Source organism: Scylla paramamosain, chromosome 2 (genome assembly GCF_035594125.1).
Source record: "Scylla paramamosain isolate STU-SP2022 chromosome 2, ASM3559412v1, whole genome shotgun sequence".
Lineage (NCBI taxonomy): Eukaryota > Metazoa > Arthropoda > Malacostraca > Decapoda > Portunidae > Scylla > Scylla paramamosain.
The window spans coordinates 10,208,678-10,235,006 of record NC_087152.1 but is presented as its reverse complement, the minus strand read 5'-3'; the positions used below and the strand labels follow the sequence as shown (position 1 = coordinate 10,235,006).

General features: G+C 37.0%; 1 protein-coding gene and 1 long non-coding RNA gene across 7 annotated transcripts in view; one reads left to right on the top strand and one right to left on the bottom strand.

Annotated features, from left to right (window-relative positions):
* LOC135109788 (uncharacterized) overlaps positions 1-5,189 on the bottom strand; it is a 7,385-nt gene extending 2,196 nt beyond the window's left edge. The window contains exons 1-2 of the long non-coding RNA XR_010272907.1: positions 3,336-5,189; positions 2,725-2,884 (exon numbers count right to left, since the gene is read on the bottom strand). This is a non-coding gene — a long non-coding RNA (uncharacterized LOC135109788). The remainder of the gene's footprint in view (positions 1-2,724; positions 2,885-3,335) is intronic.
* LOC135109757 (probable proline--tRNA ligase, mitochondrial) lies at positions 4,140-26,329 on the top strand. Of its 6 annotated transcripts, none has more exons than XM_064021406.1 (8): positions 4,140-4,158; positions 10,721-10,898; positions 11,465-11,538; positions 13,198-13,328; positions 13,547-13,677; positions 14,460-14,650; positions 19,880-20,095; positions 25,049-26,329. In XM_064021406.1, the coding sequence occupies exons 2-8, from the start codon at positions 10,727-10,729 to the stop codon at positions 25,331-25,333; spliced, it is 1,200 nt and encodes a 399-aa protein (XP_063877476.1). In that variant the 5' UTR covers positions 4,140-4,158; positions 10,721-10,726; the 3' UTR covers positions 25,334-26,329. The 6 variants fall into 6 exon arrangements, with proteins under 6 accessions (XP_063877476.1, XP_063877450.1, XP_063877436.1 ...); XM_064021380.1 differs by lacking the exon at positions 4,140-4,158 and adding an exon at positions 7,323-7,767; XM_064021366.1 differs by lacking the exon at positions 4,140-4,158 and adding an exon at positions 7,483-7,932.

Genomic DNA, 26,329 nt, shown 5'->3' with positions numbered 1-26,329 from the left:
CAAGAGCCTTCCATCAGAAAAGAAAAAAAGGTGTAAAGTGCTCGAGTCATGTTTTCCCACTGCCCTGTCCCTTCCCATGCAGAGCAGCACTACCTATGCAGGGCAAGTCTCTCAGCATGGTTCAGTCACATGTCCAGCAGTGAGAGGTGCATTCCATACACAGTGGTTCCAACTACCTACTGACTAAGGTGCTGATGACAGGAACTTTGTTACAATATTTCCCTTAACCTGTATAGTGTTGTGCTGTGTTGTGCTTTGTCAGAGATAGGGATCTTGTCAGGCTGCATTTTTTTTTGTTTTTTTTTTATTTCCCTCATAAAATGAGAAAAAAATAACAAATCGTTTCAAATATATATTATTCCCATGCTACAAATGGAAGCATGGATACCATATGATTTTGATTTATGGATCTTTTTTCCTTCCCAGAGCTCAGGATATCAGACTAAGGATGTGGAATTTTATTTTTTATTTTTTAAAGCTTTTATTCTCACCTTTACATACACTTTCCACAACCCTATAGTGTGCATAATAATTCATTCTTTACATTACAAATACCTATAAATAAACATGAATTGTATGTTCAAGAAAATGGTTGGTTGTGCATCTGCCGAAATCCCACGTCTCAAGGCCGTGGCTACTACATCCACAGTTATCAAAGAATAGAAGATACTATGAATTTTATGACTTTCAGTTTTCCTTTTCAATCAATCTGAAGTCTCATTTCCTATTTCTTAAGTCTTACTGATTGTAGATTTGAGAAGTTTCTTAGGAGAAAGTAACTTACTTTTGTATGTGATGGTTTTTGGGTATATACAGCAGCCTGCCCTATATACAGCAGCCTGCCCTATATAGCCAACTAGGCAACATTTACAACCAAAATCTTTATCCCTCTCCATTACCATAGCTTTCAATTTAATTTCATTGCTTTGATATTATATACATGTTGACACAGGCATCAAAATGTCTCAGTTCCTACAGAAGTATTCAGTCTATATTCTATAATAACTCTGAGCCCAAAAGATAGATATGTAAATGAAAACATTCACTCCTGACTTGTGTAAATATTCTTTGTTACTGTTTGTAACAAGTCTCATATATATATACAAACAAGACCGAAGGCCGTAATATGTCGCAAAAATGAAATCATATATATACATACTATGTATGTATGTATATGTACTAAACACTGCATGGGTTAAGTACACTAGTTACATACAAGATAATGATTGGTTCCAGGACATTGTTTATTAAAGTGTTTAATGAATTACATAGGTTTATGTCATAATTTCATTTAATGTCCTTATTTTCCCAAATGGAGTTGGACAGCTAATGAGTCTCTCTCAATTCATGCAGTAATGGACATTTACCACAGTTTTTTCACATTCTCAATTATGAGTTTCATTCTTCACTTTATCAGCTCATAAATATGGCTAGCACCCTTCATAATCCCCAATAGTTTCCATATGCGCTACTAAGCTACTAGAATCACAAAAACACCTTTGAAAACACCAAAAATTTCCACAAGAGCCCAAAAATGAGCAGAAAAGTACAACACTCAACCTCCCAATGTTAAGAGAGAGACTTACCATCTCGGTTGTCCACCATCACTAACAAACTATCCTCCTCTAAACTTTCCAAGACTGATTTTTTTTTTTTTTGACATTTTGTGATGTTTATTTATAATTTTTTTTTAGGCAATCCCCTATAAAATATCTGAAATTTATTGCAACTTTTCTATGCTAGCCTTCCTTACACCTGTCAACCTACTTTCGCTATTATCTCACCTCCAGTCCACTCTGTCACTGCCTCACTAGACAGGCTGGCACTTTACATACATCTTGCATTCTTTAATATACTTGTCTAACATACTTTTTGTATTATCAGATTGTGTTTATTTTCTCAACAGTACAATCCCATTCAATGCTCCTTGTTACTGTATGTAAAGTGTATGTACCTCAAGTCATTATTCCTCGACATTCATAAGTGAAATGTTCAATGTTTTCTATTTGCATGAAAACATGTAATATGTGTAAGTATCAGTATTCAATGCTATATTAAGCACCAAAGCCGATGCTCACTTGTTAGTAGAGTGTGGTTAACCCACTGGTTATCTGCAGGCATCACTCACAGCCAAGTCACGCTCAGACAAAGACGGGCAGGATGGTGACCGAGGTAAATACTTTAATTTTGTAGTAAAAACTGAATGTCATAGTGCCAAGTTGACTGCATGTATTGTTAGTGAATATTGTAATATGTTGAAAGTGTTTAATATCAGTGTATAATGTTATTTTGTAAGAAATTGAGACCGAGAACTTGTTCGTAGTTCTTATGGTCATGCCTACCTCATCAATAAACGTCAGAGAGAGAGAATTGCCTTTCCTCGACCCTATGATGATGGGTGTAATCAGTAAAACAGATCACCTGAGAGCCAACTGATGCCCAGCCAGTGTGGCTACACTCCTTATATAAATATTCCGAGTCAAGAGGGTATTGCCAAATCAATGAAATCAGTTCATAATGTAGAATCTAAGTGAATGCTCATTATACCAGATCGTGTGAGGGAAAATATTTTTAATATCTGACAATGAAAAAAAAGTGTATCTGTTAAAGAAAAATGTACTAATTGCATACCAGTAAATACAAACCTGTACAAACCTGTTTTGGAGAGTGAGCTGTATATAGGGAAAAACTGTTAAAAGCAACAAACATTACAATTCTCCATACCGTGAACAATGACCACATTCCTGGTACAGAGACATGGCATCTCTGGCATCTCTGGCTTCTGTCTACAACTTTCCACTTGAATTTGTTCTTTGGTTACTTCATTATTTCAACAGTAAGCCACCATTTTTTCATAATCTTCTCATGACCAACCAACACAACACTGTAAAAAAAAAAAAAAAAAAAAAGTCTAATCAGCATATAGCAAATGAATGTGGATTAACACACTCTCCACTAGTGCATTATCTTGTATAATAAAACACACTGTCTGTCGGTCTGTGTGTCCTCTTTTCAAGGAAAAATAATAGAACGGATTGTGATGAAATGTGGTAAGGGGGGTTCCCCTTGATCTGAAGAGTGACATAGGCTATGTCTTAACTAATTCCAATCCAAAACTGTTAAATTACTCAGGCAAATATGTCACCATAACCCAATTGTTGATGGTGGCATCCATTCAGGGGAAGCATTCTTAATGGCTGCCAACAGAGGACATGTACAACAGTAAATAGATGTATATTTTAGGTTCATTATAAAGTAAACTTTGTTTGGTTAACAGCTTTACTAAACAAACTGATTTAGAATAATAAGCCATGCTTTGGAGAGCCAAATTTTACCTGGGCAATGCCATGTAATTCTGTTAGTCTTATGACTCTACTTGCATCTTTCCACTCCCTCCCATTTCTCACTGCTGCACAGGTAATGGCACTACTGTGGAGTAAGCTAAGGAATACATTAGTGTACCTGAAAGGGAAGGAAGGTTAAAACAAGCATGTACCTGAAAATGAAGGTGGGTTATTAGCCTAGTGTCCTGTTGCCTAATGCCCGAGACAACAATTTTTTCCTTAACTTTTCTGATAGGTTGCTTGAGCACTGTCCCTCACTGTCCCATGATGAGCTGTAAATGGTACTTACCTGCAGGCATGAGAGCATCTCATTAGTAAGGTGCATGATTCAGAATATATTGGTAAAGTATCTTGTTTGTAAATTTTGAGATTAAGAGCACAGGGTATTATTGCAGTTTCAATCAATACACTGTACATAACTATAAACCTTTGCAGGGTCTATATCTCATTGTTTGGAGCATTTCTAGTCCTATTTTACCCTCTCAGAAACTAACTTTGGATGAGAATTTTGAAGGTTTAAGTCAATTCCACTTGTCTCTTGTAGGATACTAAGTGTGTTCATATGTTTGCAGGATGGCAATGTGACGTTGAGTCACATATTAAGACCTATGATAACGTGGGGTTACCTGCTACAAATCAGGTCACATTGAAATTTGTCAGCCAATCACATATAGGCACGTATTTAGAGGAGGAGGGAGCACCCAGGTCTGTCTGTGTTGCGTCAGTTAGATCATGGCTATAGTAGAGAGACGTGTACTGGCTGTGAATATACAAACTGGCAGTTTACTGCCAATTCCCTCAACTTCTTCTTAAGGTATTTTTCGTTAAGTAATTACTGTTGGTATGTAGTGATGATTGACAACGCAGGTTACAAAATGTTCCGTTACGTTAGTTTACCTCAAGGGGTGTTAGGAGGTTAGGTTAGGTAATGTTTAGTTAGATTAGTGACCTAAAGGTGGGAGAGGGTCTCCAAAGGGGGGACGAACCCCACTTCTGGTTAGATTAGGTTGGTTACGCTTGGTTAGGATAGCGTACAAATTTCCCATTTTCGAAATATGCCGTTTGTCATCCTCAGATTTTTTTCCCCTAGACGTTAAAAATGCCTCATTTTGACTTTCCCCAGCCAAGAATAACTCGCATTCCCACTAGGCCCCTATACTTTTTGGTTTTAGTGGAAAATATAAAGAGGATGAGAATACTGGTTGAAACTAAAAATTTACCGAGCACAGTATGTACATTATTGTAGTAAGGTGCCTTATTCGTAAATTTTGCGATTAAATCTATAGTTGCACCGACCCCAACCGGTTCCCATAGACAACAACCGGCGTCCACAGACCCCAATCAGGATCTCAAATAATTATGAGCGTTTCATGTAACATATCAATATCCTCAATTTCAACCTAATTCCTACACAAACGCTGAGCTGGGTAACAAATACAACGCCAAACCTTCAGAACTGAAAACACGTGCTCACTTTAACACAACCCAGTCTCTATATATAATTACAATTACTTCTCAAAGCACAGCACAAATGCCATTTATAACCTACATACTTACAATAATGACGCGCTGACAAGCTTTGGGAAAGGCAATGACTTAATGCAACACTTAATAAACACGAGAACTTTACGCCAGAAGAATAACACGTAGTGCCTTTCTATTAGGGAAAAATAGTGATATTTAATGCATTTATATCTCAACCCTAGTAAATTTTTATCCCTTTTAAGATCATATTAACTATGAGATGCATTTATTTACATGAAAATGCCATGAAAATCGGTGAATAATTATAAAGACTTGGTACTATAAATACAACTAATGCAAATCTCCCATCTATTATAGTACGTTTTTTTTTTTTTTTTTTTTATTCCAAATTAAAGTTGAGTAAATTACATCGTTCATTTGCATGCAAACAAGTCGACCTAAAATAGCTGGTTATATATATATATATATATATATATATATATATATATATATATATATATATATATATATATATATATATATATATATATATATATATATATATATATATATATATATATATATATATATATATATATATATATATATATATATATATATATATATATATATATATATATATATATATATATATATATATATATATATATATATATATATATATATTATATATATAATATTATATATAATATTATATATATATATATTATATATAATATAATATATATATATATATATATATATATATATATATATATTATATTATATATAATATATATATATATATATATATATATATATATATATATATATATATATATATATATATATATATATATATATATATATATATATATATATATATATATATATATATATATATATATATATATATATATATATATATATATATATATATATATATATATATATATATATATATATATATATATATATATATATATATATATATATATATATATATATATATATATATATATATATAAAGGTCAAGAATGTTAGGCGTATCTCCAAGACGGTCAGGAATACGAGTAGGGTGTTGCACCAGTTGCTCTAGGTCATGGAGGATAGCAAAGTTGTAGGCTAGTTCACCAGGATGGTCAGTGAAGGGAGAGGAAAGCCAAAGCTGGTGGTGAACATTAAAGTCTCCAAGAATGGAGATCTCTGCAAAAGGGAAGAGGGTCAGAATGTGCTCCACTTTGGAAGTTAAGTAGTCAAAGAATTTCTTATAGTCAGAGGAGTTAGGTGAGAGGTATACAGCACAGATAAATTTAGTATGAGAGTGACTCTGTAGTCGTAGCCAGATGGTGGAAAACTCGGAAGATTCAAGAGCGTGGGCACGAGAGCAGGTTAAGTCATTGCGCACATAAACGCAGCATCCAGCTTTGGATCAAAAATGAGGATAGAAAAAGTAGGAGGGAGCAGAAAAGGGGCTACTGTCAGTTGCCTCAGACACCTGAGTTTCAGTGAGGAAAAGATGAGGTTTAGAAGAGGAGAGGTGGTGTTCTACAGATTGAAAATTAGATCTTAGACCGCGAATGTTGGAGAAGTTAATGAAGAAAAAGTTGAGGGGGGTGTCAAGACACTTAGTGATCAGATCGCAGCCCTGCTGGATGAGCCATTACCCATAGAGGAAGTAACTTGTGACTAGTATGTTTTACTGTGGTAAACTTTCGCTTATTTATAATATTTTCCTTGAAGTAAGCTTACATTTAGAGTTAAACAATCAAAATTTGGTTCATGAACTTGTTTCGAGATACTCAAGTTTAAAGTAAATGAAACAGAACAGTATATTGTGAGACCGAAAAAAAAAAAAAAAAACTTGACTAGTATGTTGTACTGTGATAAACTGTCGCCTATTTATAATGTTTTCCTTGAAGTAAGCTTACATTGAGAGTCGAACAATCAAAATTTGGATGAGGATTCAATACACTGAACTCCATATAGTGTAGTGCTTGTATAAAGAAGGTTCCTAACCAGATTAAGTAAGCTATGGTTCAGGCTTAATGAGGATTCAATGCATATATAATAGAATAGTATAAATCCCAAATCACTTTTCATCACGAGGCTGCATCACCACCGTGCAACGGTGCAAGGCATTTCACGTCTCTCTCTCTCTCTCTCGTTTATCTCCCCTCCACCCGGTCCCCTCTTTCTCCGCATTTCTTTTCAATTATAACAACCAAATAATTTATAATGTTTAGGAAAACGATTTGTCCTATAACTGTTTCTAAATGCAGTTGTTATTATATAATGTATGGAAAGGAAGAATAAAACCTTTACACCTACCATTGCGTAATATTGCTATGCTTGTGTTCTGCAGCATTTCAAATATACATCTGAAGAAAGTAAAGATACAGAAAAGTACTAGAAAAGTACTAAGAACTTATTCAGTGTATGTGGAAGAAAAAGAAACAAGATTGACGAACACATACTGTTATGCTAAATGGGCCGAGTTGGCACAGGCAATGGGCCGAGTTGGCTATAAAAAATGGGCCGACTTGGCACAGGCGATGGGCCGAGTTGGTTACATCAAATGGGCCGAGTTGGATCTATACCGTTGCTGAGACTGTGTAGAGGCGAATGAAAGGATGATTGAGGCGGTAGAAGAGTTCATGGAGAGGATGTGGCGTGCCAGATGTAAGAACGATTAGCGTAGAGGATGCTGTTCGTTTCTTTTTTTTTTCCCTACTACAGGAGCTGCCGATCCAAAGGGCTGGCTCGCCTGGCTCAGGAGTGATCCCGGGCCACCTGTACCATCAAGATCGAGATCAAGATATAAACAAATTTACGTGTGACAGAACCAAGTCTAGCTCGGCGGCTTATAAAGCTTTTTACTAGGGCTCATAGATCATAATCTCACGGCTCTGAACAAACCTTTACTTTGATTATTGAACACATTTCCCCAGCTACAGTGGCAATGGCACTGCTTAACGTTTCACGCTTGACGAGATATTATAAGCTGTCAAATGTCCAGGCTGTCCGGCACTACCACAAAGTCTCCAAATTATTCCAGCCCCTCAGCGTGAAACCCAAGGATGCCACTGTGACCAAGGATGAAGCCATCTCGATCTCACAAAAAGTAAAGAGTCAGCACTAAATTTAAGGGTATAATTCCGGTAAATCACATTAAGCCTGTTCCTAAAGAAAAGTTGACCGTTCTAATCCCGCAAACTACCGTCCTATTGCTTTAATCCTCTGCATATCTAAAGTTTTTAAATCTATCCTCAACAGGAAGATTCTTATATATCCATACTTTACAACCTTCTATCTGATCGCCAGTATGGGTTCCTTCAAGGCCACTCTACTGGTGATCTGGCTTTCCTTACTTAGTCTTGGTCATCCTCTTTTAGAGATTTTAGTGAAACTTTTGCTGTTGACTTAGACACATCAAAAGCTTTTGATAGAATCTGGCACAAAACTTTGATTTCCAAACTACCCTCTTATGGCTTCTATTCTTCTCGAGCTCTGTAACTTCATCTCAAGTTCCCATTCTGACTGTTCTATTGCTGCCATGGTAGATGGTCACTGTTTTCCTAAATCTGTTAACAGTGGTGTTCCTGTGTTCTGTCATGTCACTCACTCTCTTCCTGTTAAACCAAACTTCTTGTCCTATCCATTCCTGCACTTTTCCATGTCTTTTCATAGACATCCAACCCTTCACTAAGAAAACAGTTCATGCAGGGAAGCCACACAATGCCTGACTTCTGATCTCTCAAAAATTTCTGATTGGGACAGTGGAAACTTGGTATTGTTCAGTGCCTCAAAAACTCAATTCCACCATCTATTAACTCGACACAACCTTCCAGACTACTATCCCCTCTTCTTCAAAGACACTCAACTGTCCCCTTCTACACTGAACATCCTCAGTCTGTCCTTTACTTATGGTCTAAACTGGAAACTTCAAATCTCATCTCTAACTAAAACAGCTTCAGTGAAGTTAGGCAATCTGAGATGTCCATGCCAATTTTTCTCACCCTTCCAGCTGCTAACTCTGTACAGAGGCCTCATCCATCCATGTATGGAGTATGTTTCACATATCTGGGGGGGGGGGGGTTCTGCTCTTACTGCTCTTCTATACAGGGTGGAGTCAAAAACTTTTTGTGTTATCAACTCCTCTCCTCTAACTGTGTCTTTAGCCTCTTCCTCATCGTTGCAGTGTTGCATCTCTTGCTATCTTCTACCGCTATTTTCATGCTAACTGCTCTTCTGATCTTGCGAACTACATACCTCCCCTCCTCCCACGGCCTCGCTGCACAAGACTCTTCTTTCTCTCACCCCTATCCTGTCCACCTCTCTAATGTAATAATTCATCCCTTTCTCTGCTAAACTCTGGAACTCCCTGCCTGCTTTTGTATTTTCACCTTCCTACGACTTGAACCCCTTCAAGAGGGAAGTTTCTTGAACCCCTTCAAGAGGGAAGTTTCAAGATACTTATCCTTCAATTTTTGACTACCACTTTGGACCCTATTTATTGACTGGCATTCAATGGGCCTTTTTTTAATATTATTGGATCTTTGTTGCCCTTGGCTGGTGCCCCTCCTACATAAAAAAATCTTTACCTATTTCGCTGTCAGCATCTTGTCTTTAGTATTTTGACAATGGAAACAAGTCTGTAAATCAAGTATAAATGAAATATCGAAGTCCCTGTTTAAGAGGTTTGGTAGCTCATATTTCAATTTATTTTAGGTATTATAGCAGTTTCAACCAATACACCCTATGTAACTGTAACTCTTCACAGGATCTACATCTCACTATTATAGTGAGTATTTCTAACCAGTTTACCCTGTCAGAAATTAATAATAACCAGATGAGAATTTTAAAGGTTTAAGTCAATTCTAGCTTAGATCCACCTCCAGTCATCTCTTGTGGGATACTAAGTGTGTTCATATGTTTGTTATCAATGGTGTGCATGCGTGATGCTGACGTAACGTTGAGTCGTGTGTTAAGATCTATGATGATGTGAGGTTACCTGCTGTGAATCAGGTCACATGGAAATTTGTCAGCCAATCACATATAGGCATGTGTGTTTAGAGGAGGGAGCAGCACCTGTGACTGTCTGTACTGTGTCAGACCATGGCTACACTTCGTAAGGTATTTTTTGTTAAGTAATTACTGTTGGTATGTAGTGATGACTGACAATGTAGGTTACAAAATGTTTACAATAGTTTACCTTATGAGGGGGTTAGGAGGTTAGGTTAGGTAATGTTAGGTTAGGTTAGTGATCTAAAGGGGGGTTCCAGGGACGGTGGGTAAAGCCCTCCAGGTTAAGGTAGGTTAGGTTGGTTATGTTAGGATAGGATAGTGTAGAAATTTCCAGTTTTCAAAATATTTTGTTTGTCATCCTTAGACTTTTCATGAATGTCAAAAAGCCTCATTTTTGCTTTCCCCACCCAATTAACCCCACATTCCCACCAGGCCTTTATGCTTGTTGGCTTTAATGAAAGAGATAAAGAGTATGGGAGTATTGGTTGAAGCTGCAAATTTATCTAATTTTTAAATAACCCTTGACTTTATGGTCACATGGAGATTGGTAAGTGGTAGTTAGGGAAAATTACAAAGTGGAGCACAGGTGAAGTACCACAAGTGGCTATCCTGTGGGGCAAGTAAGCATGAAAGTGATTTTGCCAAGGAACAGGTACCATATTAATTCAAAATGCACAAAAAATATATCAGGATAATAAATTTTGTCTCAAGACTAAAAGGATAGTGTTTTCTATTAATGTACCAATTTAGTGCATGGTTATGCATCGTTTTTCAATATCAAGACGTAGTAACTATGTGCTTTCTTTTTTTTTTCTGTATAGGTAACTGCATTTCTGTGCATGTAATTTTTTCTAGCCAGCATTCTCTCAGTTCTTCTTTTGCAGCTGTTGATGGACACAGGAATCATCAGTTTAAGAAGCAATGGGATGTTTGCTTTGTTGCCCTTGGGAGAGAGGGTGATGATGAAACTTACAAAGCTAATTGATAAAGAAATGAGTTGTATTGGAGCTCAAAGATTATCTTTGCCATTACTCACAAGTGGAGACCTGTGGAAGAAAACAGGCAAGTAATAATACAACAATTACACTTGCTTAGTCACGAAAGTTAAGGGAGGGATAGTTGTTCCCATTTGGAAAATATCAGCCTATGCATATTTTTAATTATGTTTATTTTTAAATATAATACCACACATAGTAGACTTAGTAGATTTTTGTTGCCCTTGGCAATAAAAATTTGTCCTACATAAAAGAAAACTGTAAAATTGTTTTTATTTTGTTCCCCTTACAAAAATCCTGCAGGTCCCCTTGAAGTAAAACACATTTCTTGCCCATTTGCAAGGTTTTCTAAAATCTAAAATTCTTTACAGCAGTTAGTAGACCAATTAATAGATCAATTGCTGCTGTTACCAATAACACTGGTAGAAAGATATTAAAAAATGTACAATGTAACTTTATATAGGATATAGTCAGAGCAGATCTTTGGTTCAACTCTCCTGATGGCATTCTGATAATGTCAAGATACACTACATTGCGTTACAGTGTTAATGGTAGACACGTCTATTTTTTCCTCACCACTTGTAAAAGATGGCTCATGTTGCCAGTTGTAATTTACTATAATTTCCTTTGCAGGTCGTTGGGAATCTACAGGACAGGAGTTGTTAAAAATTGAAGATCGTCATGGGAAAGAATATGTCCTGAGCCCAGTATGTTGCATATGGTGCATGATCATACATTAAGTCTGTTTGGAGGTGACATTTGTAAATTTCCAGCAGTATTCTCATCATGTCTGATTTTTATTGCAATACATGGTTTCATTAATAAAACAGTAAAATAGAAGTTCTCATAGCTATATTTTGTAATTTAATCCAAGGCACTTTAGGTACAAAAATGTTTAATTATGGACTTATTGTACTGTACATAATATAATTATTGTAGACCATATTCTAATATAACATTCAATTAGATTCACCTCAGTTGTGTAGCTTTCTGTGTCCACACTCACTATCACACACACACACACACACACACACACACACACACACACACACCTTCAGGTTACATCCCATACATACTTTTCGCTAGGTGAACAGGGGCTACACATTAAGAGGCTTGCCCATTTTTGTGGTGAGGCATATAGGCAAGACTCTTAACATATAGCCCCTGTTGACCTAGCAGCAAATAAATAGGTACTACAGGATGTATAAGCTGAGGGGTTGTGACCTTGCTGTCCTGGTGTGTGGTGTGTAAGTGGTCTTAGTCCTACCCAAAGATCAATCAGCATGAGCTTTTTCTGTACGGGAACAGCTGGCTGGGTGACCAGCACACAACCTTGGGTGAATGATACACACACACACACACACACTGGAAATGGAATTTAATTTAAAGAAGTGTAAAGTAATAGAATTTGGAAAAAGTATGGGAATGGCTGGCTGGGTGACCAGCGGACAACCTTAGGTGAATGACACACACACACACACACACACACACACACACACACAATGGAATTTAATTTAAAGAAGTGTAAAGTAATAGAATTTGGAAAAAGTACAAGAAGAGTAAAAGGAAATCATGTGTTGAATGGTGTAAGGTTGAGTGGAGCAGAAGAGGAAAAGGATCTTGGTGTTACAGTGGCTGGGAACCTGACCCCAGAGAGCCACATTAGCAAAATTACAGGAGAAACCTATAACTTCTTGAGAAGAATAAGGCAGGCCTTTGCATATATGGATGAAGAGCTGGTCAGGAAGATGATTGTGTCGCTGATAAGACTTAGACTAGAATATGCAGCAGTAGTGTGGTCACCATACAAGAGACTAGAATATGCAGCAGTAGTGTGGTCACCATACAAGAAAAAGGATATAAGGAAGTTGGAGAGAGTTCAGAGAGCAGCTATGAAGATGGTACCAAGTATCAGGGACTTGTCATATGAAAAGAGACTGGCAAGGATACATGTACCAACATTGGAAAAGAGGAGAGAAAGAGGAGACTTGATTGCGATATATAAAGCATATGAGGGAGTAGAGGAGGTGGACCGGAGCAACTTAATGGTCTGGGATACATGGGACACAAGAGGACATGGAAAGAGGCTGAAGAGGAGTGCTTGTAGAAGAGACATCAGAAAGTATAGTTTCCCATATAGAAGTATTGATGTATGGAACAGTCTGGATGAGGAGATAGTAAATGCAGAAAGTATACATGGATTCAAGGCTAAGTTGGATATTAAAATATATGGAGATGGGACAGCACGAGCATAGCTCTTTTCCCATAAAGCACAACTAGGTAAATACAATTAGGTAAATACACACACACACACACACACACTGAAAACCTAAGAGTAATGTATTCATGTTTTTCTTAATCTTCAGACCCATGAGGAGGCAATAACATCTTTAATGTCAGAAATATACCCATTCTCCTTCAGGCAGTTACCTCTACGTTTGTACCAAATCAACAGTAAATTTCGGGATGAGATGAAACCACGATTCGGTCTATTAAGGTGTGGTGTAGTACTTTAGCCTTTGCTTTTGCATAACATAAAATTTTCTTAAAAGCTTAATGATATATAATGAAATTCTTAATAGTTCATTTAGTAATGTATAATAATAATATTTTAACTGATTTTTTTTATTATCTATTTTTTTATGTAGATGCTATTCGAACTGACTATGTGTCTTTTCTGAGAGCATCAAAAGACAATAACAAAATTGCTTTCAGATGCAGAGAATTTATAATGAAGGATTTGTACACCTTTGACAACTCTGTGGAAGCAGCACATGACACTTATCAAGAAATATGTAGTGCCTATGACCGTATTTTTCACCGCCTTAGAATTCCGTTTCTCAAAGGTAAGATACAAAATAAACCTAACTGTTTTTATATTTCTTTAATTTCTAACACATCTTTTGATCCATTGAGAAATGGATTTCCTGATCTTTGTCATAAAATATTGTGTGGGTTCTCTTTCTTTATACTTGGGTATGTCTCTCTTTCCAAGTCTTGTGATAGCCATTTCAGTTTTATACTATGCAAGAATGATTGGCTAATATTTTAATTAAAATTAGTGGAACTCCATCATGTCTCTTCTAAGCTTCATCGTTCTCTCACTGTGAGCCAGGTGTCTGAAGCACTGACAACAGTCCTCTTTCCTCTCACTTTCCCCGTTTACCACTGTCTAACTGAAACTTTCTACTTAATCATGCTTATCCTGTCCATGTTACTAATGTAAGAGTTAACCAGTATCTTTACTCTCATTTTTTTCACCAATAGACTTTGGAGCTCTGATTCTGTTTTCCCTGCTTCCTATGACTTGAGTTATTTTAATAAGAGGATTAAGACATTTGCAGAGTCATGTTGGCCAGTTTAGTTACAAGATACTGATTACAGTATCCAAATAAATTTAATCTTGTATCTTACAAATGAATCATAGTTTTTGTTGGAATTATGTAAATTTTATACAGATTTAAAACAAGACTGGAAATTTATATATCAGTTAGTGAATGAGAGTAAAGTTACTATATTCTTGTCTTTTTAGGTGGCAAAGTTACTGACAGCATTGACAAATGCAGAGTATAATGATGGCATTTGTATATACAGCACTTATAAATATTACTTCCAATTACTTCCACAGTTACTGGTGACTGTGGGAGCATAGGAGGCACCCATTCCCATGAGTACCACTACATATCACCCACAGGGGAAGACACTTTGTGTGTGTGTGATAACTGTGGCAACTCTAAAAATGCAGAACTGGTCTCAAGTGATAAAAGTGACTCTTGTGATAAGTGTGGGAGTCATGTGCATCAAGTTGCAGGTATAGAGGTAAGACTTCTTTTTGTGGATTTTATGTTGTAGTTAGTTGTTCAGCTAGTTGTGGCGGACTGAGTCTGAGTTTGTTAATAGTGTCCTTTCTCCTTATCTATCCAGCCTCCTTATTTATCCAGCCTTTCTTTTTATATTGTGAGCACACTACTGCCATCACTTCTTCCAGTCCATCAAAAATTTTGCTGAAGAAAACTCCAGAGATATCACATAGTCAACCCTTATACAAAATGAGAATATATCATCAGACCTAAAAACTTCCTATAGTTCAGAAATTTTTGCAATGAAATATTTTCCCTCTAAACTACAAAATTTTGAATTATGTAATGTAAAAGTAAAATATGTATGTTCATGCCAACTGCTCTTCTGATCTTGCTAACTGCATGCCTCCCCTCCTTCCGCGGCCTCGCTGCACAAGACTTTCTTCTTTCTCTCACCCCTATTCTGTCCACCTCTCTAACGCAAGAGTTAACCAGTATTCTCAATCATTCATCCCTTTCTCTGGTAGCAGTTAGGTGAGAGAGAGGCTGAAGACAGTCAGTTAGAGGAGAGGAGTTGATGAGATGAAAAGCTTTTTTGATTCCACCCTGTCTAGAAGAGCAGTATGAGTGGAACCCCCCCAGACATGTGAAGCGTACTCCATACATGGACGGATAAGGCCCTTGTACAGAGTTAGCAGCTGGGGGGGTGAGAAAAACTGGCGGAGACGTCTCAGAACACCTAACTTCATAGAAGCTGTTTTAACTAGAGATGAGATGTGAAGTTTCCAGTTCAGATTACAAGTAAAGGACAGACCGAGGATGTTCAGTGAAGAAAAGGGGGACAGTTGAGTGTCATTGAAGAAGAGGGGATAGTTGTCTGGAAGGTTGTGTCGAGTTGATAGATGGAGAAATTGAGTTTTTGAGGCACTGAACAATACCAAGTTTGCTCTGCCCCAATCAGAAATTTTAGAAAGATCAGAAGTCAGGCGTTCTGTGGCTTCCCTGCGTGCTATGTTAAATTGCCTATGTTCAACTCGTATCTTCTCCCATATTTATTGGCCAATTTCTTTCATTTGAAAAACATTTTAATCAGGAAGGATAGGAAAACAATGTCTGCTATCGTTTTTTCTTGTACAATAATATATATATATATATATATATATATATATATATATATATATATATATATATATATATATATATTTATTCTTTTTATTTATTTATTTATTTCTTGTTCAATGAAAAGTAAAAAAAAAAAAAAAAGACAAATATTTGTCAAAAATCAAAATCAACTCCAAACAAAAATTTCGATAATAGATGTTGTTCGCCTCTCATAGTTTCATAAGCTGCTATACCTCATATATGTGTAACAGGAATGATAATGGAGGAGATAATTTTTATATGCCAAAATTCGCCATTTTGAGATATCGCGTCATAAAGTTTAAGGGATGACTATAATTCACCTATTGCAGTTAGGGACTTGAAATTCACATGATATATGCATCAGAATATGTTGAAAAAACGTACATAGTTTAATTTTGTTACTCCGATTGGTTTTGTATATAGGCCGAGAGCGATTCATCATTTCACGCTTAATTAAGGGGGGGGGACAGGGGGGGGGGAATTTTCTGTTATATTTCGCCATATTTCTAAGTAGTTTTAAAACCAGTGTTTAATTGTTTAAAGTAAATAGAATATTAATGCTAAGGCAACGATTATTTGCTGTATTTACGAAAAAAATATATATAATTTTATTTTTCGTATACAAATGAGAAAAATAGCTAGGCCTAAAATTTCGTGCTCTCTAATGTACTCGGTAAGAGAACCGTAGATTTTCATGGGAGACTAAAGGAAAACGGTCTAAAATATGAAAAAAAAAAAAAAAAAAAAAAAAAAAAAAAACTGATGCGTCTCGTGGCGGACGAAACCGTGGAATTTCATGACGGAAGAATTTTTTTTCTAATCAAAGCGTTACAGTGCAGGAAATTTTATATATATATATATATATATATATATATATATATATATATATATATATATATATATATATATATATATATATATAAATCAGACCCGGATCCTACAACTCCCCCTTTATGCTCAATCATTACTGAACAGCGTGGGGACTTATTTTATGCAATATATTATAATTTTCTCTACACGTTGATACTATTAATTAAATTTAATGTTCTATGGTATTTGAATATATTTTAATAATGTTGTTGTTATGGTACTGAGGTAACATCACAACACACGCTGATTTGAGTTGTTTATTCCAGCGGAACTAAATCACATCTGGGAATTTCTCACGGGAGTTTCGAGGGAACCCAGCACATTCAGCTTTTATCACAATTCTAATAAATACAATTCACGTTGCTTTGACCATTCCCATGCGTTAATCACTATTCGGAATTTTTTTTCAGTCCAAACAGTACCCTAATGAAATTAAGAATAAGAACGAATATATATATATATATATATATATATATATATATATATATATATATATATATATATATATATATATATATATACTCGTATATATATATATATATATATATATATATATATATATATATATATATATATATATATATATATATATATATATATATATTGGGGATTGTTCACAGGGAACCACATCACCCTTACGTAATAGTGTTATCAAAGGTAAAAATGATGCTTTGTTTGATTACTATTGTGATTTTATGGTTGAAATAGTATAGCTGGACTACAATTACGTCAATAGAGCCTCTGACCAATCATGGGGTTCGATTTTTTAAGCCAGCCAATAATGAGCGTTCATGGAGGTTCATGTTTTCGGAGCTTCACATTTAACAATTTTGCGCCAACGCCGCCTCCTGTTCATGCAGTCTCCCGTTCTTCACCGATAGGGGAGGTCTGTGAGCAGTTCCGACCAGTTGGACATTCGCTGCTTCAGAAACCCATTGTTCTCGTATAATATCATCATCCCTGTGGCTTATAATCAAAAACGTATTCTACTTGCTTAATCCTAACACCATTCCTGTGACCGACAATGACAAAGAGCCAGCCAGGGACTATACATCAACACTTAATGTCACATTTTACTCATATATTCCCATCATCATCCCTGTGGCCAACAACCTTGGAACCTGGATTACATAGTGTCGTCTCCGCCACAAAACTGCCTTCCCATCACAAGGGAAAAGAAAAAAAGCGGAGCGTGTTGGTTGAAATTTATAATTAACCTGCATCTTTATTTTTAAAGATTCATATTTTTCCCTTCATAATAGGGATTCATAAACCGGGCCTGGAGTGGCAGGTAGGTTGTTAGGCTTTTGGGTTAGAAATATCATGGAATATTTGTAATTGTCAAATACCTATGAATTCTTGCCTCTCTCTCTCTCTCTCTCTCTCTCTCTCTCTCTCTCTCTCTCTCTCTCTCTCTCTCTCTCTCTCTCAGAATGAACCTGGACTCCGTCATATTTCCTTACGAGTTATTGATAATGAGAAATACTGGTAAAATGGCAGTTTAACACAATACCCTATTGTTTTTCTTTTTTCCCTGTGCCCAACATGCTTGGTACCTTGTGGGAAAAGTGTTTTTGGGTGGGGAAAGGCATTATGAGGCTTTTTTGACATTCTTGAAAAGTCTAAGGATGAGAAACGGCACATTTTGATAAATGGAAATTTCAAGGCTATCCTAACCTAACCTAACTGGGGGAGGCTTTGCCCCCCCCCATGCAACCCCCTGTTAAGGTCAGTAAACTGACCTAACATTACCTAACCTAAATTAGCCAGGGAGCTTTGACCTCCCTGCAACCCCCTTAAGGATTTTAATGTAACATAATGTAACTATCTAACCTAACCAAACCTAACATTACCTAACCTAAACTAACAGGAGGGCTTGGGGCTTCCCCCTTGACTCCCTTTATGGATACTAATCTAACCTAATATTACACCACCACACCACACTAACAAGAACGATTTGGAAGTACTCTCAAAATTAAGATGTACAGATTCCTAGGTTACCCACTGTAGCACAGGAAAAGTCAAATAGGCCCAAATCGCAATCCATGCACCTGTCTGACGCCATGATGACGCCATGATGAAGATATAACTGATGTGGCAGCACCCCTGCTGCCTTTCATACCCTCATGGAGGATTATATGCGGACTGATTCCAAACTACACAGGCCATTTGAATTAGTGGCATTACGTGCTACACAAAGCCTTATTTGATTGCATATTAATATGATAGTTAATTTGCATCTAGTACAATAAAAATATGTCAACAATGCAACGGTGAATAAAATACCTGCCACATGACTAGTTACTATGGCAACATAATGTTGTCACAGTATCTGCATACCAACATACTAACACACGCACTACCGATTGAGCCAGTGCAGGGTCAAGAGGAAGGATGAGAGCGAGGAAATGGATATAAATTTAGAAATTTGTGAGTGGTTTGTTATTTGCACCACATGGTGTAACCATTAGAAATGCTCCAAGTGATGTGATCTACAAGTTGAGTGTGATAATAAGTGCTATGGATGTATTTTGTTAAACTGCACTTGAACCCAATTACTACTTAAGTCATGTAAAAACTGCAACCTGCATGATGTGCTGAATGACAAATCTGTAGGTGCATAGGCTCCTTTGCTCCAGTGCCACCACCATTATTGTCAAAGGGATACATTTTGATTACTCCAAATATGAATTTCATTTGCAGTTATTTAGCACCAATGGTTTTATTAGAATCTTAGGCCATGTATGTATATGTGAGACTACTGGCTTTTGAAGGGAAATGAGATAGGAAGAATGGTAACTTTTTTTAGGGTCACTTCTAAGTTTGCAATGCCTCACTAATCTCTTAAATGCAAACTTATAAATATTTTGTGAGTGTAGACATCATACTGCCTACACCCACTCTAAATATTCTTAAGTGAATACCATTACACCTAAGTGTTTAGGCAGTGTAATGTGATTATTGGATTAGTGCATCAAAATTTTATGAGATGATCATATTTTCCTCTAATGTGAATCATTAAGTGCAAGAGACTTGATTTGTGATGCTTACTATGTACTATTCCAGTCTTGTAATGCTGCAAATATTAATGAGTAACATATTCTGGTAGTAATGATGTAAGTTAGAATATGTTTCCTTCATAAGATTGAAATGACAGACCCTCTTTGTACACTTTTAAAGAATTAATTTAATTACTATTAGTAACACTAATGTAATGATTTTTTTTTTTCTGCAGGTAGGACATACATTCCTCCTGGGAACAAAATATTCAAAACCCCTTAAAGCGTTATACCAAAATGAGTCGGGCAAACCAGAACTGCTTCAGATGGGCTGTTATGGCATTGGAGTGTCCCGTCTTTTGGCTGCAAGTGTGGAGGTGCTTGCTGAAGACAAAAACATAAAGTGGCCTTGGGAAATTGTGCCCTTCAAGATTTGCCTGATAGGTCCAAAGGTTTGTTTTCATAGCAAATGCACAAAAACACAGGCTTCATAACTTCTTAGTTTTCAGTTCTTTGGATCAAGATTTTCAACATATTTTAATGAACTTGTGCAAGATCTGCTCAAAAGTTATCTGACCTTAAACCAAGGGAGAAATAGTGGCTCATATTTGAGGTTCTAAATCTGTGCTATGCCCTTCAAAGTGCCTCATTTAGTGGCTCGTTGAATGTTCCATTGCGAGAAACATGTTTGGAAGGACTCTTATGGAAATGTCTCCTTGGTTCTCAAATAGGGATCCTTTCTGTAACAAGATCAAGGAATAAACAAATATCACAAAAAGCAATCATGCATGGCCATGAAATCATGGATTAGGTAATTGTGAAGAATGGGCCAAAACACTGTCACAAGGCAGTTACTACCTACCTGACTCTTACAGCTTGGATGTCTTCCAAGATTTCATAGCCAAGCACTAAATTTCTTATGATAACATACATATTCTTCTGATATCTGGTAGTTCACAAAGATGAAGATGGTGATAAGATAATCAATAAGACAATGAAGTATGTAAAGATGCATCTGATAGCCATTTGAGAATACAACTTCCAGAAATGTTTATAATAATGGGAGGACTGGTAGGCTAATTATATAGAATCAGAGGGCCTACTTTGATAGACATGAGACATAGAATCCCACTAAAGTAAACCATTTTTTCTGTCTTGGCTTAAGGTTGAAAACTTTGTGAACAAACCTTGTACATATGTATGTGTTTCCCTTGTTTAGGTGTTTTTCCAGCTTCATCCTACCACCACACATCCTGTGTATTTCATTACTTTAATGCATGAATAGTATACGACACACACACACACACACACACACACACTTTCTTTTATTTATTTATTTTTTATGCGTGAGGGGGCACTGGTCAGGGGGAACAAAATTATAATAAAGAAAAAGAGGCCCATTGAGGTCCCAGTCCCTGAACAGAGTCAAAAGTGGTCATCAAAAATTAAAGAATAAGTGTCTTGAAACCTCCCTCTTGAAAGAGTTCAAGTCATAGGAAGGAGCAAATACAGAAGTAGAAAAGGAGTTCCAAAGTTTACCAGAAAAAGTGATGAATGACTGATTAGCTCTTGCATTACAGAGGTGGACAGAATAGGAGTGAGAGAAAGAATAAAGTCTTATGCAGGAAGGCCACAGGAGGAGGGAAGGCATACAGTTAGCAAGCAAGATCAGAAGAGCAGTTAGCATGAAAATAGTGGTAGAAGATAGCAAGATATGCAACATTGCAACAATGTGGGAGAGGCTGAAGACAGTCAGTTAGAGGAGAGGAGTTGATAAGATGAAAAGTTTTTGATTCCACCAGTGAAACATGTGAAGCACACTCCATACATAGATGGATAAAGCCCCTGAACAGAGTTAGCAGCTTGAGAGTGGGGGAGTGAGAAAAACTGGGGGAGACAACTCAAAAGACCTGACTTCATAGAAGCTGTTTTAGCTAGAGTTGAGATGTGAAGTTTCTGGTTTAGATTGTAAGTAAAGTATAGACTGAGGATGTTCATTGTAGAAGAGGGTGACAGTTGAGTGTCATTGAAAAAGAGGGGATAGTTATCTGGAACGTTGTGTCAAATTGACTGATGGAGGAATTGAGTTTTTGAGGCACTGAACAATACTAAGTTTGCTCTCCCCCAATCAGAAATTTCAGAGATCAAAAGTCAGGCATTCTGTGGCTTCCTTGCATGAACTGTTTATTTCCTGATGTCTATGAAAAGATGTTGAAATGTGCAAGGAGTGTAGGAGTGGATAAGACATGAAGTTTGGGTTAGAAGATCATTGATGAATAATAGGAAGAGAGTGGGTAACAGGACAAAACCCTTAGGAACACCACTGTTAATAGATTTAGAAGAACAGTGACCATCTACCATATCAGCAATAGAATGATCAGAAAGGAAACTTGAGATGAAGTTACAGAGAGGATTGAAGCCATATGAGGATAGTTTGGAAATCAAAGCTTTGTGCCAGACTCTATTAAAAGCTTTTGATATGTCTAAGGCAGTGATTCTCAAATTGTGTGCCGCCATTATCTCCTTGGTGTGCTGTGAAAATTTGGGGTGGGATTTTGATTTGTGTACATAATATAATGAAACTATTGTAAATTGTAATTCATATTTATCAAGGGTGACTATATATATATATATATATATATATATATATATATATATATATATATATATATATAAAAGGGTAAGTGTGCCGCAAAATGCTAGTTGTTTCTTAGTGTGCCATCATACTAAATAGTTTGAAAACCACTAGCCTAAGGCAACAGAAAAAGTTTCACAAAAATCCCTGAAAGTCAGGAAAGCCATAAGATCACCAGTAGAGCAATCAGGTAGAAGGTTGTGAAGTGATAGATGTTAAGAATCTTCCTGTTGAGGATAGATTCAAACTTTAAAGGCAGGAAATTAAAGAAACAGGATGGTAATTTGAGGGATTAGAATAGTCACCCTTTTTAGGAACAGGTTGAATGTAGGCAAACTTATAGCAAGAAGGAAAGGCTGATATTGATAGGCAGAGTTAGAAGAGTTTGGCTAGGCTTGATGCAAGTATGGAGGCACAGTTTCAGAAAACAGTAGGAGGGATCCCATCAAGTCCGTAAGCCTTCCAAGTGTTGAGGCCAGCGATGGCATTTTCTATTAGGATCTTAATGGGCAGCATGAAGTAGTCAGAGGGTAGAGGAGTTGGAGGAATAAGCCCTGAATCAAAGGTTTGAGCAAAGAGTTCAGCTTTAGAAATAGATGAGATGCCAGTAGTGCCATTAGGTTGAAATAAAGGAAGGAAAAGTGAAGAAGCAAAGTTATTGGAAATGTTTCTGGTGAGGTGTCAGAAATCATGAGGGAGTTATATTTTGAAAGGTTTTGACACTTTCTATTGATAAGGAATTTTTGGCTAGTTGGGGGACAGACTTGGCATGATTTCAGGCAGAAATATAATACACGAGATTCTGGTGATAAAAGCCTCAAGTACTTTTTGTGGGCTACTTCTCTTATCATGTATAGCATGAGAACAGGCTGTGTTAAACCAAGGTTTAGAAGATTTATGTTGAGAGAAAGAGTGAAGAAAGTACGCCCCCATGCCAGACAATGTCACCTATGTTATGCGCTCAGCACACACAGATGGGTCTCTGATACAGAAGTAGTAATCATTCCAAGGAAAATCAGAATAATACCTCCTCAGGTTCTCCCAATTAGCAGAGGCAAAATGCCATGGACACCTCTGCTTTGGGGGATCCTGAGTAGGGATTGGAGCAATAGTACAAGACACAGATATGAGGTTGTGATCAGAGGAGCCCAATGAAGAAGATAGGGTTACAGCATAAGTGGAAGGATTAGAGGTTAGGAAAAGATCAAGAATGTTGGGTGTATCTCCAAGATGGTCAGGGGATCACCTGAAGATCCACCACCCCACAGGGATCACCTGAAGATCCGCCACCCCAGATTGTCTCACCTGAAGATCCGCCACCTCAGACTCTCTCACTTGGTTAGGTTAGGTTAGGTTAGCCTAACCTAACCTAACCTAACAACATGAACGCATTAAAAAACTGAGTGGATATAAAAAATGCAGAAAAAAGTTTACTTCATTAAAAGTATGGGATCACCTGAAGATCCGCCACCGCAGATTGTCTCACCTGAAGATCTGCCACCCCGAGTGCGGCTGGGGTGGCGGATCTTCAGGTGATCCTGGTCAGGAATATAAATAGGGTGTTACAGCAGTTGCTCTAGGTCATGGAGGATAGCAAAGTTCAAGTTTAGTTCACCAGGATGATTAGTGAAGAGAGAAGGAAGCCAAAACTAATGAACATTGAAGTTTCCAAGAATGGAGATCTCCACAAAGGGGAAGAGAGTCAGAATGTGGTCCACTTTGGAAGTTAAGTAGTCAAAGAATTTCTTATAGTCAGAGGAGTTAGGTGAGAGATATACAGCAGACAAATTTAGTTTGAGATTGACTCTGTAGTTGTAGCCAGGTGGTGGAAAATTCAGAAGATTCAAGTGTGGGCATAAGAGCAGGTTAATGATTGTAGTTGTAGCCAGGTGGTGGAAAATTCAGAAGATTCTAGTGTGGGCATAAGAGCAGGTTAAGTCGTTGCACACATGGACACAAAATTCAGCTTTGGATTGAAAATGAGGATAGAGAAAATAGGAGGGAACAGAAAAGGGGTTATTGTCAGTTGCCTCAGACATCTGTGTTTCAGTGAGAAAAGATGCAGAAGTTAGTGAGGAAAAAGTTGAGGGGGGTGTCAAGACACTCAGGGTCAATACCAGAAGAGCAGTCTGACCGGGGGACATTTGTGGTCCCCTCCCAGATAGGGACTCAAAGGCTAGTGTAGGAGTCGCTATATTTAATTTAGAATTTTGTGCGTGTGTGCGTAATTAGGTGTATTTAGTTTTCTGTGAGGGAAGAGAGTTGTCTTTAGAAGGCAAGTTGTGACTGCTCCCTTGTGTTGAGAGACAAAGGGAAATGTTCATTGAGGTCACAGTTGGGTTACTGATGAGTTCACAGCACCCTCTGATCCAATGTTTGAAACTCACTGGGAGTAATTATTGTTTTGGCAGATGTGACATGCGGATTTGCAGCTGCAAGATTGTAAGATGTTAAACTGATTATTATTATTATTATTATTATTATTATTATTATTATTATTATTATTATTATTATTATTATTATTATTATATTATTATTATTACACACACACACACACACACACACACACACACACACACACACACACACACACACACACACACACACACACACACACGTGTAGAAACTCAAGTTACTTTTTTAAGTGAAGAGCCATGGCATGATTCAAATTCATAATGATTTGTAGCATATATTTTGGAAGAACAAGTGAATTAAGTGGTAGTTAAAAGTGAATTACTATACCCTGTATTATTTAAATATTGCTTTGCAGAAAGGAAGCAAGGAGGCAAGTAGTGCACTGTGGGTGGATCACTTGGCCGAGGTGATGAGTGGAATGCCAGGCCTGCTGGATGAAGTGGTGGTGGATGATCGGGATAGACTCACTATAGGGAAGCGCGTAATGGAGGCTAAACAGAGTGGGTATCCATTCATTATTGTCGTGGGTAAGAGAGCTTGTGAGATGGTCCCAATGTTTGAGCTGCTGGACTGTACTACTGGGAAGTCAGAGTTCCTGTCTCATAAAATGTTAATGAATTGGGTAAGGGAATTGCCATGAAAATATCTTTTAAGGTTTTCAAGCCAAGAATGAAAAGTAAGATCATGAAAGGATTTTAGATAATTTGATATCATTTATATATATGATTACATTTACTTCAGTGTGTTGGACAATTGAGAAGGCAAGGCAAGATGAGCATACATTAGAAAAGGGTGAGTAAAATAGATCAGTCAGATTGGATTTTTATCTGTTAACAAATGTGTATATCGTTAATATATTTTGTGCAGATTTGTGTTACTTTTCATGAAATCCTCTTGGTTTACAGGAAAGATAAGAAAGAAAATTGATATAGTACAAAATGGCAGCAGGGATGGCATACTTTGTTCTATTGTAGCATGTACCTAGACTAATCTAATCTAACCTAACATAGCCTAACGAGGGACCTCAAAAATTATACCATTATGCTTTACCGGTGTGGTATGGATATTCTCAGGGCGATGGAGGTGGGTACAGTTTGGCGGCTTCCTTAATAAACACATGGAATCTCTTCCTTAGGTCTGTATATCCCATCTTAACCATTGCTTGTGTTAAAAATCTCGAATGACTTTTTTTCCTGCTAAACACTGGCACTGTTTTCTTCACCTCCCTCCACTGGTTAGCCATATTAACAAATGACTAGAGCCTCTATCTGAACGTCTGACACATATCTAAAATAAATGAAAAATTTAACTGAACCTGCCGTGGAAAGTCGCAATTGGTGGCCTTAAGGTAGGAGCACACTTGTTCGCATCGTACGGACGGCACGCATCGTACGCATCGGATTTTAGTATTCTTTACATTATTTCAAATGGGTCTGCGCGCATTTGACCGCGTCGTACGCATCGGACATCGGCAATGCCGACGAGGATCCCCGAAAGAGCATTCAATCCGATGCGTACGAACGATGCGGATGGCCTCTACGGCATTTGCCGGCAAATGTGCGACCCCATCGTCAGTTGCAGCCAGAGCGCCGTCGCGGTCGGATGCAAACCTTCTTCGGTATTTATTTTATTTTTT